This window comes from Crotalus tigris, unplaced genomic scaffold (genome assembly GCF_016545835.1).
Source record: "Crotalus tigris isolate CLP2741 ecotype Arizona unplaced genomic scaffold, ASM1654583v1 scf7180000024153.1733885, whole genome shotgun sequence".
Lineage (NCBI taxonomy): Eukaryota > Metazoa > Chordata > Lepidosauria > Squamata > Viperidae > Crotalus > Crotalus tigris.
The window spans coordinates 94,546-111,268 of NW_024100414.1; the positions used below are offsets into that span (position 1 = coordinate 94,546).

General features: G+C 43.8%; 1 protein-coding gene across 3 annotated transcripts in view; it reads right to left on the reverse strand.

Moving 5' to 3' along the window:
• MED27 (mediator complex subunit 27) overlaps positions 1–16,723 on the reverse strand; it is a 63,986-nt gene that overhangs the window by 8,692 nt on the left and 38,571 nt on the right. For 2 of the 3 annotated variants that reach the window (XR_005554243.1, XM_039322943.1), the window contains exons 5-6: positions 9,495–9,602; positions 3,255–3,296 (exon numbers count right to left, since the gene is read on the reverse strand). Coding sequence is in view for 2 of the 3 variants with exons in the window: in XM_039322943.1 (XP_039178877.1) it covers positions 3,255–3,296; positions 9,495–9,602 (150 nt within the window). In the remaining variant the exon portion in view is untranslated. Of the gene's footprint in view, positions 1–3,254; positions 3,297–9,245; positions 9,340–9,494; positions 9,603–16,723 lie in introns of those variants that run through there. The other variant, XM_039322944.1, reaches the window with a different exon arrangement.

A 16,723-nucleotide genomic window follows, 5' to 3' on the forward strand; every position in this document is an offset into this window, starting at 1 on the left:
ATAGGAACTTTATCCGGTCCAGATGTGGCTTTTAGGCAAAGGCGGGGAAATTTTTCAAACTGGGAGGATAGTCTGGGGGACAAGGAGTACCTCCTCACCCCCTCCACGTGTGTTATGGACCACAATCGCTCACAGTCTTCTCCTGCCATGTCTTTTTTCCCCACTTCTGAGGCTAGCTTAGGGCAGGGATCCAGTACATGGAGTCCTTGACTTACGGCCACAATCAAGCCCAGTTTTTCAGTTGCTAAAAGAGACAGTTGTCAGTTTTGCCGCATTTGACCCCCTTTCCTGCCCCAGTGGTTCAGTCAGGGGCAGGCAACCTTGGCTCTTTTATGACTCGTGGACTTCAACTCCCAGAATTCCTGAGCCAGCAGTTGTTAAGTGAATCTGGTGTCCCCAACTGACTTTGCTTCTCAGAAGGTTGCAAAACAGGGGGCCACGGGACCCTGGGGACGCTGCGACCGTCGTAAATACGAGCCGGTTGCCAAGTGCATGAATTTGGATCACGTGAACTACCGGGATGCTGCAAACGGTCGCAAGTGTGAAAAACAGTCACAAGTCACTTTTTTCAGCGCCCTTGCCACTTCATACGGTCACTAAATGAATGGTTGTAAGCTGAGGACTATTTATACTAAGTTGGACTCTACTTATTATTATTATTTTTGAGATAAACCAAGGTCAACGAAACGCAACCAGGAATCTGGTCAAAGGACCAAAAACGTGTAAAAACTCTCTTATGAGCTCTCCAAGGTGCTGAAATTCAGTTTGAGGTTACTTTCCTATATATCCCAGGTCTTCAAACTTGGCCCTTTTACGACTTGTGGACTTCAGCTCCCAGAATTCCTCAGCCAGGTGTATCTGGCTGAGGAATTCTGGGAGTTGAAGTCCACAAGTCATAAAAGGGCCAAGTTTGAAGACCCGGGATATATATTGTTGGTAGTCCTTGACTTACAATCATTTGTTTAGTGACCGTTCAAAGTGACGATGGTGCTGAAACTTGTGATTACCACTGGTCCTCGCAATTATGGCCGTTGCAGCCTTACCACAGTTTATGCCATCAAAATTTGGGGTGCTTGGCAATCGGCATCTATTTATGAAGGCTGTAGCATCCTGGGATCACGTGATCACAATTTGCGACCTTCCCAGCAAAGTCAACAGGGGCGAAGCTGGATTCATTTAATGACCCTGTGATTTGCTTAACAACCGCAGTGATTGGCTTAACAACCCTGGCGAGAAAAGGTCCTAAAATGGAGCATAACCCATTCAAAGACTGCGTTTACTTGGCGATGCAAATTCTCATCCCCGTGCTGAGCATTTGGGCAAGGATTAGTCTCCATGGAGGACAGCACCGCAAGAAGTTTGGGGAGGGTCTTTCTCCCCAATTTTGGCAGCGAAATCGACTCGGAGGTTTTGGGCAAAGCAGAATAAGGGGATCTGGGATCTGCAGATAAAGCTTGTTTGTCTAATTCTCTTCCCACCCAAAGGGAAGACAACCGTTTTTGCTTTTTTTTTCGTAAATCAAGTGAAGTTTTAAGGGACCCCTTGAAATTATTAATAAAAAAAATATTAAAATGACATCGTTAATCATGTCTGGAGTGGCAGGATTCTGCAAAATATTCCCGCATCCTCCTGATTTATTTGTCTCCGAGTTATCTTTGCAGCAGCAGGGGAAGTGAGCTTATAATAGTTTTATTTTATTTCTCTCCAAGTTCAAAACACCCACCCACACGCAAGCAGCTCTATGGATACCCAGGAAAAAAAACAAAAAACCAATCCAAACCAAATAAACCAGTTATAAAAACTTAAAACTTAATAACATCGTCTGCCAAGGTAGTCATCGATCTCTTATAATCAAGGCACAGGAGGAACACTTGACAATATTTCTTACACACGTTGCGCGCACGTCTGCGACAAACTCCAAATAAACCAGGGGCCGATTTCCCTGGGAAATGAGGTAAAATAGATGTAATTTATCTATGACAATGCTCAAAGCCTGGGGAACAAACGGGGCGAACTAGAAGCAATAGTACACGAGGGAGGGTTTGATACAACAGAAACCTGGTGGGACAAAATCCATGGATGCAATGGACTGATGGACGGATGCAAATGGTTCAAAGGAAACAGGTCTACAAAAAGAGAACGATAGGTAAGAGAACACTACACATCTGCAGAAATGCACGTGATCAAAGATTAAAATCTCTCCAGAAGGTCTATGGGTCAACAGAAAAGAGGAAAAAAAAAAGGGACATTGCCGTAGGTGTACATTACAGGCCACACAACCAATCAGAAGAATTATAGATGAACTCTTTGTCTTTGAATGCGCAAAAGTCACTTTTTTTTCCCAGCACTGTTGTAATTCTGAACGGTCGCTAAACAAATGGCCGCAAGGGTTATGGATTTTTAAAAAAGGTCCAAGCAAGGGAAAAAGTTTTTCGCAGCCCAAACAAAAGCGGTTTCGTCAGCTGTAACAAGTTGGAGGCATTATTGACGAAGGATTATCACCCTGGCCTCTGTTCTTTGGCTGCTTTGCATTATAAAAACCTTCTCTCCATGCATTTGGAGAAGGGAGAAAAAATTAAAAAAAAAAGAAGTGTCTAATCCTTTAATTCTCACCCTGTCTCCAGAGTAACAAACTAACTAGTGTGCTATTCTGCTTTTAATGCTAGTTAAGGACTGGGCAGTTTCATACCTCCCCAAAGCTTTCCCTTTTGATCTGAGAGAAATTTCCCAAGGTCAAAACTTTTTTGCATGTCAGGTTCAGCTCCCAAACTAAGAATCCTGGGAATTTCAGTTCAACAGGATCATCTCGTTAGCTTAGCCCAGTGGTGGCTAACCTATGGCACGGGTGCCAGAGGCGGCACTCAGAGCCCTCTCTGTGGGCACACGCACCGTCGCCCCAGTCCTAGGCCTTCAGCTGGGTTTTATAAAACCTTTTCGCTTTAGGCCTCCACCACCGTGTGCAAAAAAAAAAAAAAAGTTCAATCAATCAGTCAATTTCAACTTCTCGCGGGGAAAAAAAATCTTGCAAAATTGGAATTGATTGATTGAACTTTTTAGTCCCACCCAGTCTGCTGTTACCACTGCAGCCACGCTCACCCAATGGGCCACGCCCACCCGGCACCCGATGATGCATAAGTGGGTTTTGGGTTGCAGTTTGGGCACTCGGTCTCTGAAAGGTTCGCCATCACTGGCTTAGCCAAATCCAATCCCATTTCTGTAAACAAGGCCTGCCTCTTAGAAGTCTAGAATCTTACCTTCTGGAAAACTTGATAGCTGGACTTCGACCATATATCAAGCTAAGGGAGAAAAAAAAAAAAAGACTCTGTATTAACATACTTCTAATAACTCAAGATCCATTCAAGCTTTGGCAGGCTTATTTTACACCCCTGTTATTCCTGATATGGCCACAGGGTAGATAAGGAAACTAACATTTTCAACTTTATAGGAAGGCTTGGGCTGAGGAAGACTGAAGAGTTGGTTAAGCGTGCTTAGATGTTCAGGATGAGTTGCACGATTGCACGGTTTGAATCTCTTTCCTTGGTCCTCTAAAACTGACCTGTGCAGAACGCGGTTAATGGATAACTTACTCTTTCCGTTAAAAAAAACCAACACAATCCATATTTTCTTTCGATAGGAAGACTTCAAAGACAGATCCTTCCCCATTAATAGCCAGAGACAGGCTGTCACTGGAGCTACTGTCTGTTCCAAACAACCATCATGCATTTTAGGTACAACCCAACTTTCAAGTCCCTTGGACTGCAAGGGGATCCAATCGATCGATCAACCCTGACTGCCCTTTGGAAGGACAGATTCCGAAACGGAAGCTTAAATGCTCTGGCCAGCAAATGAGAAAAGAGGTTTCTTTGGAGAAGACCCAGATGCTGGGAAACCTTGAAGGTGAAAAGAGGATGGGGACTGCAGAGGAGGACACCCTCAAGAGATCTCCTAACTATCTACTAACTTCTCTTGAGCTTGCATCCAAGACCAGTTAATTTGATGGTTAAACAAAGCAATGGGAACTCAACATAAACCTTAACTTTTAAACAGCCAGGTGAGGTCTTGTCAGTATACCCAAGGTCGGAAGATGAGGATCAACCTAGAACTAAGGAGAAATTTCCTGACAGGGAGAACAATTAACCAGTAGAACCGCTTCTCTCCAGAAGTTCTGGTTGCACCATCTCTGGAAGCTTTTCAAGAAGAGATTGCACAACCATCTGTCTGAAATCATTTAGGATTTCCTCCCGGGACCCTTCCAACTCTTGTTATTCCATTGCCTTCTCTGTAGCAGGAACTAAAGGACCAACTCAACTCTCCTTGGCCTTCAGCCCTTCCAAAATTTCTCCTGGAGTGACATATTCCTGGGTCCAGGATGAGCTCACTCAGGCGGGGCGGCTGTGATGTTTCGCAGTTGCAAGATTGCTTCAACTCAGTTGGAACAGATTGTGCTGATCCATATGAATATTTAACAGCCCCAGAACGGTGCTTATAACAAGGGCATCTTTCAGTGCTTTGATGCATCCTTGTGTCCACAACATAAGTAATTCAGTGACAAGTGACACAGAAAACATTTAGCTGAATTAAGGCAGAATTCTACCCTGCGGGAAGTAAATAAAATCCCCCCCCTCTCTGCTAAATATTACATTTAGATCCGGAGATGGGAGGTGAGGATGGATATTACGGCCCAAAACTCAGGGAACAAAGTTATACATTCTCCAAGTTGGATATTTTCAGATTATAACGTCAAGGCCAGAAACCTTTATCTTGATAAATGGGATTACAGTGAGGGCAACATTAGACAATTAAATTAGACATTGCTAAGTAATTGTGTGCAGTTTAATCGTCTATCTTTCGCTTGGAGTTGGGGAGTAAATCAAGAATAGCTTTCGTTCATCCCTCCCCAAAATATTGGATAATATGGATTTCTGCGTCATAATTTGGAGTCCTGCTGAGCATTTATGCCCAATAAAACTAACTGCGTATCGTAAGATGTAACCAAGAATGAAATATAGGAGAACCCGCTTGTGATTGATAAGGTGGGAAGTCAAATCTTATTTAGAAAATTCTCAGGTAGGTTCTTACCTGCGGTCAAAACTTTTCCAGGTAGTCCTCGACTTTTGAGCCCAAAGGAGGCCAAACTTTCCATCGCTAAGTGAGACCCCTGTCAAGTGAATTTTGTCCCATTTTACAACCTTTCTTCCCAGCAAATCACTGCAGTCGTTAAGTGAGGAAGATGGTTGTTTAGTGAATATGATTTCCCCAGATTCTGGTTTGCTGGCCAGAAGGCCGCAAAAGAGGATCACTTGACCCCAGGACACTTACGACCGTCATAAATACAAGCCAGTGGCCAAGGGTCTGAATTCCGATCACGTGACCACAGGGAGGCTACAACGGTCGTTGAGTGCGAAAAATGGTCATCCGTCAATTTTTTTTTCCAGTGCTGTTGTTACTTCGAACGGCCACTAAATGAACTGTTTTAAGTCGAGGACTACCTGTGCCTATTTAAGCTTACAATTCCATTTACACAGTCAAAAAAATTGCACAGGTTATGCAACCCTCTCGCTCCCAGTCAAGGCGTGTGGCTTAATTCTTTTCAACATTCCAAATATCTGAGAATGGCGCGGTGCTTTCCATTCCTGTCCAGAAGTACGGCTCAATTAATATTTTAGTTATTGCTATTATTTATTCATCCAGTGCTCCCAAACGTGCCTGGCCCTTGACAGGCATACAAGAACAGAGGTCACGGGCAAGGAGCCTTTGCGACCGACATAGTGGGGAGACGACGGAGAGAGGGGAGGGGAGGCGGAGAAAACTGCCCCAATAGACTAAGGGTGGCTCCCCACAGTCTTGTCAAGCCTACAAGGTGGATCAGATTGGGAAAGGGAAAGAGAATTCTGCTTTCTCCTGAGAGTTACAGCAAGAGGATCTTGCAAGTCACCTTGTGTTTTTATATTCCCCTCCGTCTAACAGAGCATCGAATCGTAGGGGTGGAAGGGACCCTTGGGGGGTCTTCTAGTCCAACCTGCTCAAGGGATGATGGTTCTCAGACAAATCGCTGTCCAATCTTTTCTTGAAAATGTATTCATAGATGATAGATAGATAGATAGATAGATAGATAGATAGATAGATAGATAGACAGACAGACAGACAGAGTATGGATGGATGGATGGACAGACAAACAGAGTATGGATACATGGTTAGATAGAGTATGGATGGATGGATGGATAGAGGATGGATGGATAGATAGGTAGGTAGATAGATAATGGATGGATAGAGGATGGATAGATAGATAGACAGTATGGATGGATGGATAGAGTATGGATAAATAAAGTATGGATAGATGGGTAGATAAAAGATGGATGGATGGACAGATCGAGGATGGATCGATTGATAGATAGAGGATGGATGGATGGATAAATGGAGCATGAGTGTTTAGAGAGCCAAAATTGAAGCTGCGAGGAGGACATTTGTCAATGAGTTATGTGATCGCTATCAAGTTGGTTGGGTTTTGGGGTGTTCTTTCATTTAGTGAGCTTGTAAAACGTAATAAAATTAAAGCAACAGTGCAAAGAGTGGACCGGTCGCCCAGAAAGCAATGTAAAATAGCATTATCAAGTGAACGAGGCTACAGTTATAAAGAAATTAGAAGAAAAAAAATGGGTGGAAACTTAACCAAAGGTGGCCTTTCTACTGTTCACCTTTCCCCAAAAGGTTTCCACAATTTTGGCCACTACTGTAACTCAGAAGAGGACCCTGATGGTCTCCTGCTATCCTGCCAACCTTCGCTGACCATCTTCTGAGCGGAGGTGAAGTTCACCACCCAACCCTGTTCCAGCTACTCCAGCCGATCCTGGCTAGAGGACCTTAGAATGGATAAATCTCCTTCTCCCCCCCCCCCCTTTTGGGCTCTTTAATTTTGAAAGGAATTGAACTGTATATACAACAAGAAACCTTCTATCGTCCAAAGAGGTGCTCAACATCCAGATGGGCAAGGCCCGGCACAATTCAATCTGGTCAGCTTTTAACGCTCCCCAAGGTTTATTTTATTTTATTTTATTTTAAAGAAGGCAAAGCATATGCAGGGCTCCTAACTGCAGACACTCCCCCCCCCCCGGCCTCCGGTCGAAATGAAGTGGGCGAGCTACACAATGCAGGCTTGCGGGTCTATTATTCTTCAACTTTTCACTTTCAATCAAGACACACATTTGTAACTTTGGGGGGGGGGGAAGCTGCTGAAAAGCACAATTTTCAAGGCGTCTTTCCCGCATGCGAATTAAACCGGGCCTCTCCCTCTTTTTCTCTCTCTCTCTTGCTGTCATCTCTGTCTTTTCCCTCCTTCTCTCCTTCATTCTCTCTCATCTCTTTCTCTTGCTCATCTTTCTCTCCCTCTTTCTTTTTCTCTTTCTTTCTCTCCCTTTTTCTCTCTCTCTCACTCTTGCTCTCATCTCTCTCTGCCTTTTCCCTCTCCTTCATTCTCTCTTCTTCTCCTCTCATCTCTTCTTCTCCCTCTTTCTTTTTCTTTCTTCCTCTTTCTTTCTTTCACACTCTCTTGCTCTCATCTCTCTCCATCTTTTCCCTCTCTCCTTCTCTCCTTCATGCCCTCTCCTTCTCTCATCTTTCTCTCCCTTTCTTTTTCTCTTTCTTCCTCTCCCTTTCTCTTTTTCTCTCCCTCTTTCTTTTTCCCTTCTTTTTTTCTCACGCTCTCTTCCTCTCACTCTTCCTCTCTTTCCCTCCTCCTCCTCCTCTCTCTCTTTCCTCTCATTTTTCCTCCCTGCCCCCCCCCCACCCTCCCTGACACCCCTCCCTGGCGCAAGACACCAGTGGCCGCTCTCTGAAGGTCGCCTGAATGATTTCAAAGGCGATCACAAATCAAAATGTTCGCTGCATCTAATATCAAACAGAGCTGGTGCCAACACTTATTAGAGGAATCCGATTCGCCCCCCCCCTCCCCGCCACCCTTCCCTTCACCCAAACACACATACAGCTCGGCTTTGAAGTGGGAAGAATACGGGGATCAGAAATTGCTTGGGAGACAGCTCTGCCTACCTTTGAAGCTCCGGCTTTGATACAGCCAGGCCTTCTACCGACTCAACGCTGGAAGGCACAAAGCAGCCTTTGCTTACCGATACTCGGTAATTAACGAAGGCAGAGCATTAACATAACCCAGGTGGGTTAATGTTCCACGAGACCTACCTGGTGCTAACCTGGAGGCGTCTTGGGCCAGGTGTTAAGAGGCCATACCTCCGCCCAGCGTCACCTCGTGGTGAGGTGGGCGGCAAACAAATTTAATAAATAAAAGGAATAAGATAAATCTCGAAGTTGCTTAATCAGGGTGAGTCTCTCTCTCTCTCTTTCCCCCAAGTGGTTTAGGACCAGGGGAGTGTAGAAGGGCCCAGGAGAAAGTCACGGGTGCGGCTGGGATAGAAGCCAACTAGGTTCCTGTCAACCTTGTTGACGTTTAGCACACTGTGTAGAGGTCAGTGAAGGAAGCCCATGAGATGCCTGCTGGAGAAAGTTTGGAATTGACAGAGAAGAATATTTAAAGCTCAGGGTTGAACTGTGGGGTTCTTGGTGCCCTCTGAGCTTCAGGGGGCTGTTCTGAGCAATCGGGGTTCTTTTCTTGCAGATGTTTCATGATCCAGCTAGGTAGCAACGTCAGTGCTGGAAGGGAGTGGGGTTTGCATGGTGGCGGTGGCAATGGTAGTGGTGGTGGAGGAGGAGGAGGAGGAGGAAGACAACTATGGGGTCCTTAGTGCTCTTTGCACTTGTTTCTTTTCTTGCAGACATTTCATTACCCAACTAGGTTACATCATCAGGGCTTGAAAGGAGTGGGATTGTGGAGAGGAGGAGGAGGAGGGGGGGAGGGGAACTATGGGGTCCTTAGTGCTCTTTGCACTTGGTTGTTTTCTTGCAGACATTTCATTACCCAACTAGGTTACATCATCAGGGCTTGAAAGGAGTGGGATTGTGGAGAGGAGGAGGAGGAGGAGAAGAACGACTGTGGGGTCCTTGTTGCTATCTGAGCTTGGTGGGTCTTTTGCAGACGTTTCATTACCAAACTAGGTAACAGCAACAGTGTGCTGCTGTTGCTGCTCCCCAGTTTGGTAATGAAACCTCTGTAAAACCACCAAGCTCAGAGAGCGCTAAGGACCCCACAGTCCTCCTCCCTCCCTCTCTCTGTCCTCCACTACGCAGGCCCCACTCGCTTGTAGCACTGATGACGTTGTCCAGTCGGGTCATGAAACGCCGGCAAGGAAACCAAGTTCACGCTACTGTATACGAACCTGGAGCAAGGCACACCGATTAGCACTGATGAGGTTGCCTAGTTGGGTCATGAAACGTCTGCAAGAAAAAAAATAAATAAACAAATAAAAATAACCCAGCTCAGCGCTACCACACATAAACAGGGAGCAAGTCACACTCCCTGGTGCTCGTACTAAGTCATTTTTTCTTTTTTCTTCCCCCCCCCCCATTTGAGATGCAAAAGGGATGCTTACCTTGCCGTTTTCCGTGTAGACATTTTCATGGAAACCTTTGACAATGGTCCGGTCGATGAACAGGCTTCTCATCACCACGATAACTTTTAACACCTTTCCCAAAGTTACCTTCGGAGCCAAAAAGTAAAAGAAAAAAGAAAAAAAGAGGGAAAGCGTAACCGTACAAATACCGAGAAGGCAACAGGTTATCCAAACACAGGTAAGTTCTTGACTTTACGACAGTTATTTGGGACCAGCATTTCCCGTTGCTAAGCGAGGCAGCTGCTAAGGGAACCGTGCCCAATTTTTTTTTTTTTTTTTGCAACGAATGGTTGTTAAGTGGAAAACTACCTACAAACTTAAAGGGTTTAACTTCTGCCTAGGTATGATCTGAACCCAGTGCCACAGTTTTAAGGAGGAAGAATAGAATAAAGCTGGAAGGGACCTTGGAGGTCTTCTAGTCCAGCCCCCTGCTCAAGCAGGAGGACCTATATACCATCTCAGACAGGTGACTGTCCAGTCTCTTCTTAAAAATCTCCAGTGATGGAGCGCCCACGATTTCTGGTGGCAAGCTGTTTGTTAAGTTGAGGACTCCGTGTATAGGGAGAGAACCTCACCTCTAGCAAGGTGTATAAGGGGTGTGTGTGTGGGGGGGGGTCCATTCTCGCAACACATGATTTCATCCTCACTTTGAAAAGGGCGTACTTGATTAAAAATTGCTTTCTGAATGCTGGATTTCACGCCAGCGAGAACGTCTGCCCCGTACACGAAGATCTGCCAAACAATCAGGCAATGCGGGTGCTCACTTAAGCTTGTAAACACTTGCTTAAATTCCTCACAACAGGTGCAGCAACATGAAAAGCTCCCAATTTCACACCAAGGTTGTGTTGACCCTGGAAAAACCGGCAGCTGTTGTGCCGACTGAGGAAGCAAAGAGGGGGGATTTTGGAAATCAGAGACCATTGCACGAGATCGTAATAGTGATGGAGAGAAAGGAGAAGAGATGATGCAGAGAAAGAGGAGACGATGGAGAGAAAGGAGAAGGAGGCGATGGAGAGAAAGAGGAGATGATGGAGAGAAAGGAGAATGAAATGATGGAGAGAAAGGAGAAGGAGGCAATGGAGAGAAAGGAGAAGTTGGTGATGGAAAGAAAGGAGAAGGAGGTGATGGAGAGAAAGGAAGGAGAGGATGGAGAGAAAGGAGAAGGAGGCGATGGAGAGAAAGAAAGCAGGAGAGGATGGAGGGAAAGGAGAAGGAGGCGATGGAGAGAAAGGAGGAGAAGGTGATGGAGGCTCTCCAAATTTCCTCCTTCATCCATCCCAAAGCGAAGGCAATTATTAGCAGAAGAGCAAGATTTCACCGATGGATTAGCACGGTCTGAAACTTTCCCCTGCATGAGCGCACATCCCGATGTTAAAACAGAGACGTTAAAAACGGAAGGGCTCACATAAACTGCAACTGACAAGTGCCATTTTTTTGTTTTTTTATTTTAAAAAAAGACATTTTAGCAGCTCTCTTGCAAAGGTGAGGGACGCCGCTTTTAAGCAGAGGCAAGGATGGCAGCCGGCTCTCCGCCTTTCGCCTCTAACGCCCTAACAAAGCGCTCCATCAAAGCACCCGGGTCCTATCGTGATAAAAAAGCATATCAATCTGCCTCCGTTTTCTCCTTCTTTTCCGGCTTGTCACGTTGATCATCTACATTCGGGTTCAAAGACTCGAGGTTCAGGAAATAGGGGGAGGCCCGCTGCTTCTGAATCCCATTGCTGGCCGACGGAGCATGGGCTGAAAACCTCTGGCTAATGACAGCGCCTGATAATATTAAAAAGGAGATTTTTCGCTTGCAGTCTGGTTAGGGAGCCAAAGTACAGACTTACGACCGTTCGTTTAGTGGCTGTTCAAAGCTGTCCTGCCTTTATTATTATTATGTTTTATAAATAACTCAAGGCGGAGAACATACATCCAACATCTCAGGGACTGCCCCAAAGAAGAGGGAGTCAAGCTATTCTCCAAAGCACCTAAAGGCAGGACAAGAAGCGATGGATGGGAACTAACCAAGGAGAGAAGCAACCTGGAACTAAGGAGAAACTTCCTGACAGTGAGAACAATTAACCAGTGGAACAACCTGCCTCCAGAAGCGGTGCATGCTCCAACACTGGAGGTTTTTAAGAAGAGACTGGACGGCCATTTGTCCGAAATGGTATAGGGTTTCCTGCCTGAGCAGGGGGCTGGACTAGATGACCTCCAGATGACATTGCAACTATCATAAATACGAGCCGGTTGCCAAGCATCCAAAATTTTGACCGCCTGACCACGGGGATGCTGCAAACGGACGTAAGTGTGAAAAACGGTCATTAAGTCCCTTTTTTCCAGTGCCGTTGAATCTGAGGAATCCCTGTATTCTATTTACTGGGCATTGCTTAAACTGCATTTAAAAAACTCCCCCTCGTTAAATTTGAGTGTTTTTCTATCAATACCCTGACAGACACAATACTCGGCTTTTTAATATGTCGCCTGTAGGATATGTTCAAAATTGACCTTGATGTAGAAAATTTTAATTCAGATCGATACACCGGCTCGCTCGCTCTAAAAATTCAATTAATACGAATGGGGGCGGGGGGCAAGTGCCCCCACGTTTTCGTTGAGCCAAAAACGGCAGGGCGGCACGTTAAGCCAGCATGCAACCTTCTATTAGGCTACAGTCCTGGCTTGTTTTTAAATACCATCAAGCTAATGTGTTTGCTGTCAAGATCTAAGGCTCCTGGCTGATTTTAGAGGACAAAAGGCAAGCGGATCGGCATTATCCTTAAATACCTACTGAGCAAAAACACAAAAACAAAAGCAAAAAATTGGCTTGGTGGAAATTCCCCAAAGGACCTGGAATTTGTAAAAAAAGAAAGAAAAAAAACAGCCTTTCTAAGCAAAGTTGCACTGTCATTGGACTTAATGAGATCTGAATTACCTGGTGTGAATACTGATTAAGTACAACGAAAGGAAAGAGGGAAGCAAGGCAGATTAAAAAAACAAAACAAAACACATTTTTTTTTTAGTCCTATACCCCAACCTTAACCTTTTAAGGTCATTTTTTTTTTCAAAGCTGGGGAAGCTTGTTCCAAACCTAGTTATCACCATTCTCATCTTCTCTTCCTTCCCATTGGTTAATTGACTGATTAGATACCATCACGTCAATGTCAACTCTTAGCGATCACATGGATAGATTTCTTCAGAAGATTCTGTCTCCAACCTGGTCGTTCAGATCTTCCAAGAGTTGACCCTATCACCGGTGTAACTGAATCCCTCCACTTTGCAGCTGGTCATTCTCGCCTTCTCTCTCATCCCATTGATTAATTGACTGATTAGGTACCATCAAGCCAGTGTCAACTCTTAGTGACCACATAGACAGATTTTTCTTGGTCTTTCAGGTCGTCCAATGGTGCTCCCATCGCCAATGTCCACCCAACTTGCTGGTGGTTGTCCTCATCTTCTCCTTTGCTCCATTGATTAATTGACTACTTAGATATCATCAAGACAGTGTCAACTCTTAGTAACCACACAGGTAGATTTTCTCCAGGATGTTATGTCCCCAATCAGGTCTTCCAACGTTGACCCATCGCAACTGTAACTAAGTCCATCAACCTTTCTTCTAGTTGTCCTCTTCTAATTCCTTTCAACTGTCCCAAGATTAGAGTCTTCTCCAGAAAGTTAGACCTGTTGCATGCGTTGTTTGATTATGTGTTATTAAGTCAGTGTTAGTTCTCTGTTCCCAACTTGATCCTTCAAGTCTTCTAACATTGCATTTATCACCACTGCCTTTGAGTTCATTCACCTCCTCATCTTCGCTTTCCTTCTTTCTCTCTTCATAAAAATAAAATCTAAAATATTTTATAGTATGAACAGGTATTCATTTCAGCACCAGGACTCTCAAGGTCCTACAAAATATTTACTTAACTGGAAGAGAGAAATAGGTAGCCATAGTAGAATTCTTGAGCCCTTACTCTTGCTCTCAATTGATGGGAAAGGTAATTTAGCCTGTCATTTAAATTCTATTTAGTAAACAAGTCTGGAAAACAAGCACGCCTTGTTAATTCCACGTGCTGAATAAGGATCGGTGGTTTTTCCAATAGATGAGAGTTCTTGAATTAAAAATATTTGACTAGCGGGCAGGCAAATCAATGTAATGCAGTTAGCCTGCCTTAAATATTATATTCAAAGAAACCTGAAGCTTTACTCAGAAAGAAGTTTTATTGTAACGGTTATAAATATTTTAACCAAACGAAGATCAGAATCAAGACATTTTCCAGTAGCAGAAACCTGCAGAAGCCATTCGCCAGGAGGTGGTGAGTTCTAATCCCTCCATAAAAGCCAGCTGGTTGACTTTGGGCCAATCACCAGGAGATGGCGAGTTCTAGTCTCGCTTAGACATGAAAAACCAGCTAGGTGAACTTGGGCCCGTCCCCTTCTCTTAGTCCAACCAGGATACAAATAATTAAAATCAAATTTGCCAGCTTGCCTTCCTGCCCTGAGTATCTGCAGCCGATTGCTAAGAGGAATGGCAACGCCAGAACTTTTTTTTAATATCAAAAAATCACTCCTAGCTCTTGATTTATGTTGACTTTTGAGCAGGCAATTAAGGCAGATTAATGAAAGGTAAATTCCAGCCTCTCCATTTCCTTCCCCCCCCCAAAAAAAAATGAAAGAAAGAAAGAAAAAGAAAGAAATCTCTTGTAGAAGGGCCTAATTAGCATGCTTGCTTATTTAGCCACTAATGGCTTAATTGCAGCCTATCGGTGCTATTTACAAATAGGCATCATTAGAAGAGAACGGGCTTGATAAAACAAAGGTTTGATAGCAGCAGCTGAGGAAGGAGGGGCGGGGAAAAGAGTGATTAGAAAAATAGCTAGGAAAAAATAGGATGGTTTCACCCTGGCTGCTGATGGCACAAATAGGATTTTTCAGCCAATTAAGAGGGCATAGCAATCAAGGAAAAAGCTTGGCAGTTCAGCTCCTTTTGCAAGGTTTAAATTGTTGGCATCTCTGGGGTAGCCAGGCTGAGTTTAAGCCCTCAAGGAGATCTGGAGACTTCTAAACCCAATACCATCCAGTTGTGTCTCTCCGGCCAGTGTCGGTATAACTTTGGAACGGTCACTAAATGAAATGGCTGTAACTTTGCACAATGAGTGGTGACTCAGCAGTTTATCGGGAAGGAAAAGGTGAAGAGGCAGCTGTAGAAAATTCAGTTTTAAACTCGCGGTGGGTTCCAGAGTTGGCCCAAACTCTCTGAGACCTCATGTTAGAAGACTGAGCAATTTATCGTCTTTCTGATGAATTTGGCACTAACAGTCCCCTCACTCTGATCGTGAAGTTTATTGCCAATAAAAAATGTACAGGTTGTCATTTTTAGCTCTTGTAAAAGGCTAAGTCCAGGTTCCTCCAGTGCAAACTTTGGGAGGGGGGGGGGGAGAAGAAAAAATCACATTGCAAATACTTCTATTTATGTAGCCCCAGAGCGAAGGAACATTAGGAGTCAGGTGCTTTGGGTTTAACTTAAGAATTTATACGCTACCCTCCAATAAACAGGATTTTCAGGGTGGCTTATAAATAAAAGACAAAGCAAAATACATAATTAACCGACAATGAAATCCAAGGACAGGAGAGAAAGCAGAGCAAGGGCAGAAGGGACGCCCAAGCACAATGTTGAGGGAGAGTTTAGAGAGGAAAATGGTTTGGTTTGATCTCTGACCATTTCCGATAGATCAACTTTTCAAGGTGAATGTAAAGGTCATGTGGCTCTTATAATGTTTGAACCCCAGGGTTGATGGCTTTGAGATTATAAATGTCCAAAAATATCCATTCTTTTAAGTTGCCTAAAGTCACTTAAAGTGAAGGCCTGGCCAGAGAAAGAAAGAAAGAAAGAAAGAAAGAAAGAAAGAAAGAAAGAAAGAAAGAAAGAAAGAAAGAAAGAAGGAAGGAAGGAAGGAAGGAAGGAAGGAAGGGGGAAGAGAGAGAGAAAGAAAAAGAAAGAAGGAAGGAAGGAATGAGGGAGAGAGAAAGAAAAAAGAAAGAGAGAGAAAGAAAGAAAAAGGAAGGAAGGAAGGAAGGAAGGGGAAAGAAGACAGAGAAAGAAAAAAAAGGAAGGAAGGAATGAGGGGGAAAGAAAGAGAAAGAAAGAAAGAAAGAAAGAAAGAAAGAAAGAAAGGAAGGAAGGAAGGAAGGAAAGAAAGAAAGAAAGAAAGAAAGAAAGAGGAAGGGAGACAGAGAAAGAAAGAAAAAGGAAGGAAGGAAGGAAGGGGAAAGAAGACAGAGAGAGAAAGAAAAAAAGGAAGGAAGGAATGAGGGGGAAAGAAAGAGAAAGAAAGAAAGAAAGGAAGGAAGGAAGGAAAGAAAGAAAGAAAGAAAGAAAGAAAGAGGAAGGGAGACAGAGAAAGAAAGAAAAAGGAAGGAAGGAAGGAAGGAAGGAAGGAAGGAAGGAAGGAAGGAAGGAAGGAAGGAAGGAAGGAAGGAAGGAAGGAAGGAAGGAGACAGCTAATGGTTTTCTTGAGAAAGGGGGGAAAAAATCTGTTTCGTTTTCAAAACTGGCCACAAAGAGCAATCTTTGCATCAATGAGATTTGGGAAATCTGAGAATTACTGTAAGTTTTCAGCTTTTTTACGTATATTGAAAAAAAAAATGGCGTTCAAGGCAAAGTCTAGACATCTCCTGCCCCATTACAAACATTCCTGGAAACTGCCTTGCGTTGAAAATAAACAGATATAAATAGGCATTTATAGGCATTTTTATTTGATTAAACCCTGCTTCTTTTTATTCTTTCATTCCTTTCCTTTAGGCACGTCTCCACTTACCAGAGTTTTATTCATGACCGTTCAAAACTACAACGGCACTGAAAAAAAATGACTTAGGACCATGTTTGATACTTATGATGGTTGGGCTCAATTGTGTAAATTGAGGACTACCTGTATGGTTATTTATATATATATATATATATATCGTCCATTCTATTGTTGTAAGCCACCCGCACTAGCTCCACCATGAGATGGCTGGCCAATAAATTCAATAAATAAACAAACAAATAAAAGTATGAGTATCTGTCAGTTTAGATAAATACCATGTATTATTCTGATGCATTTGCATTTCACAGCAACAGAGAGGGTGTCCCCCCACATTTTGAAGAATACTTGCAATAACACCAGTGGGCCTCTAAGCTTGATAAACAACAACCGCAGAAGCAGCAATAACAACAATAACAACCACAACAA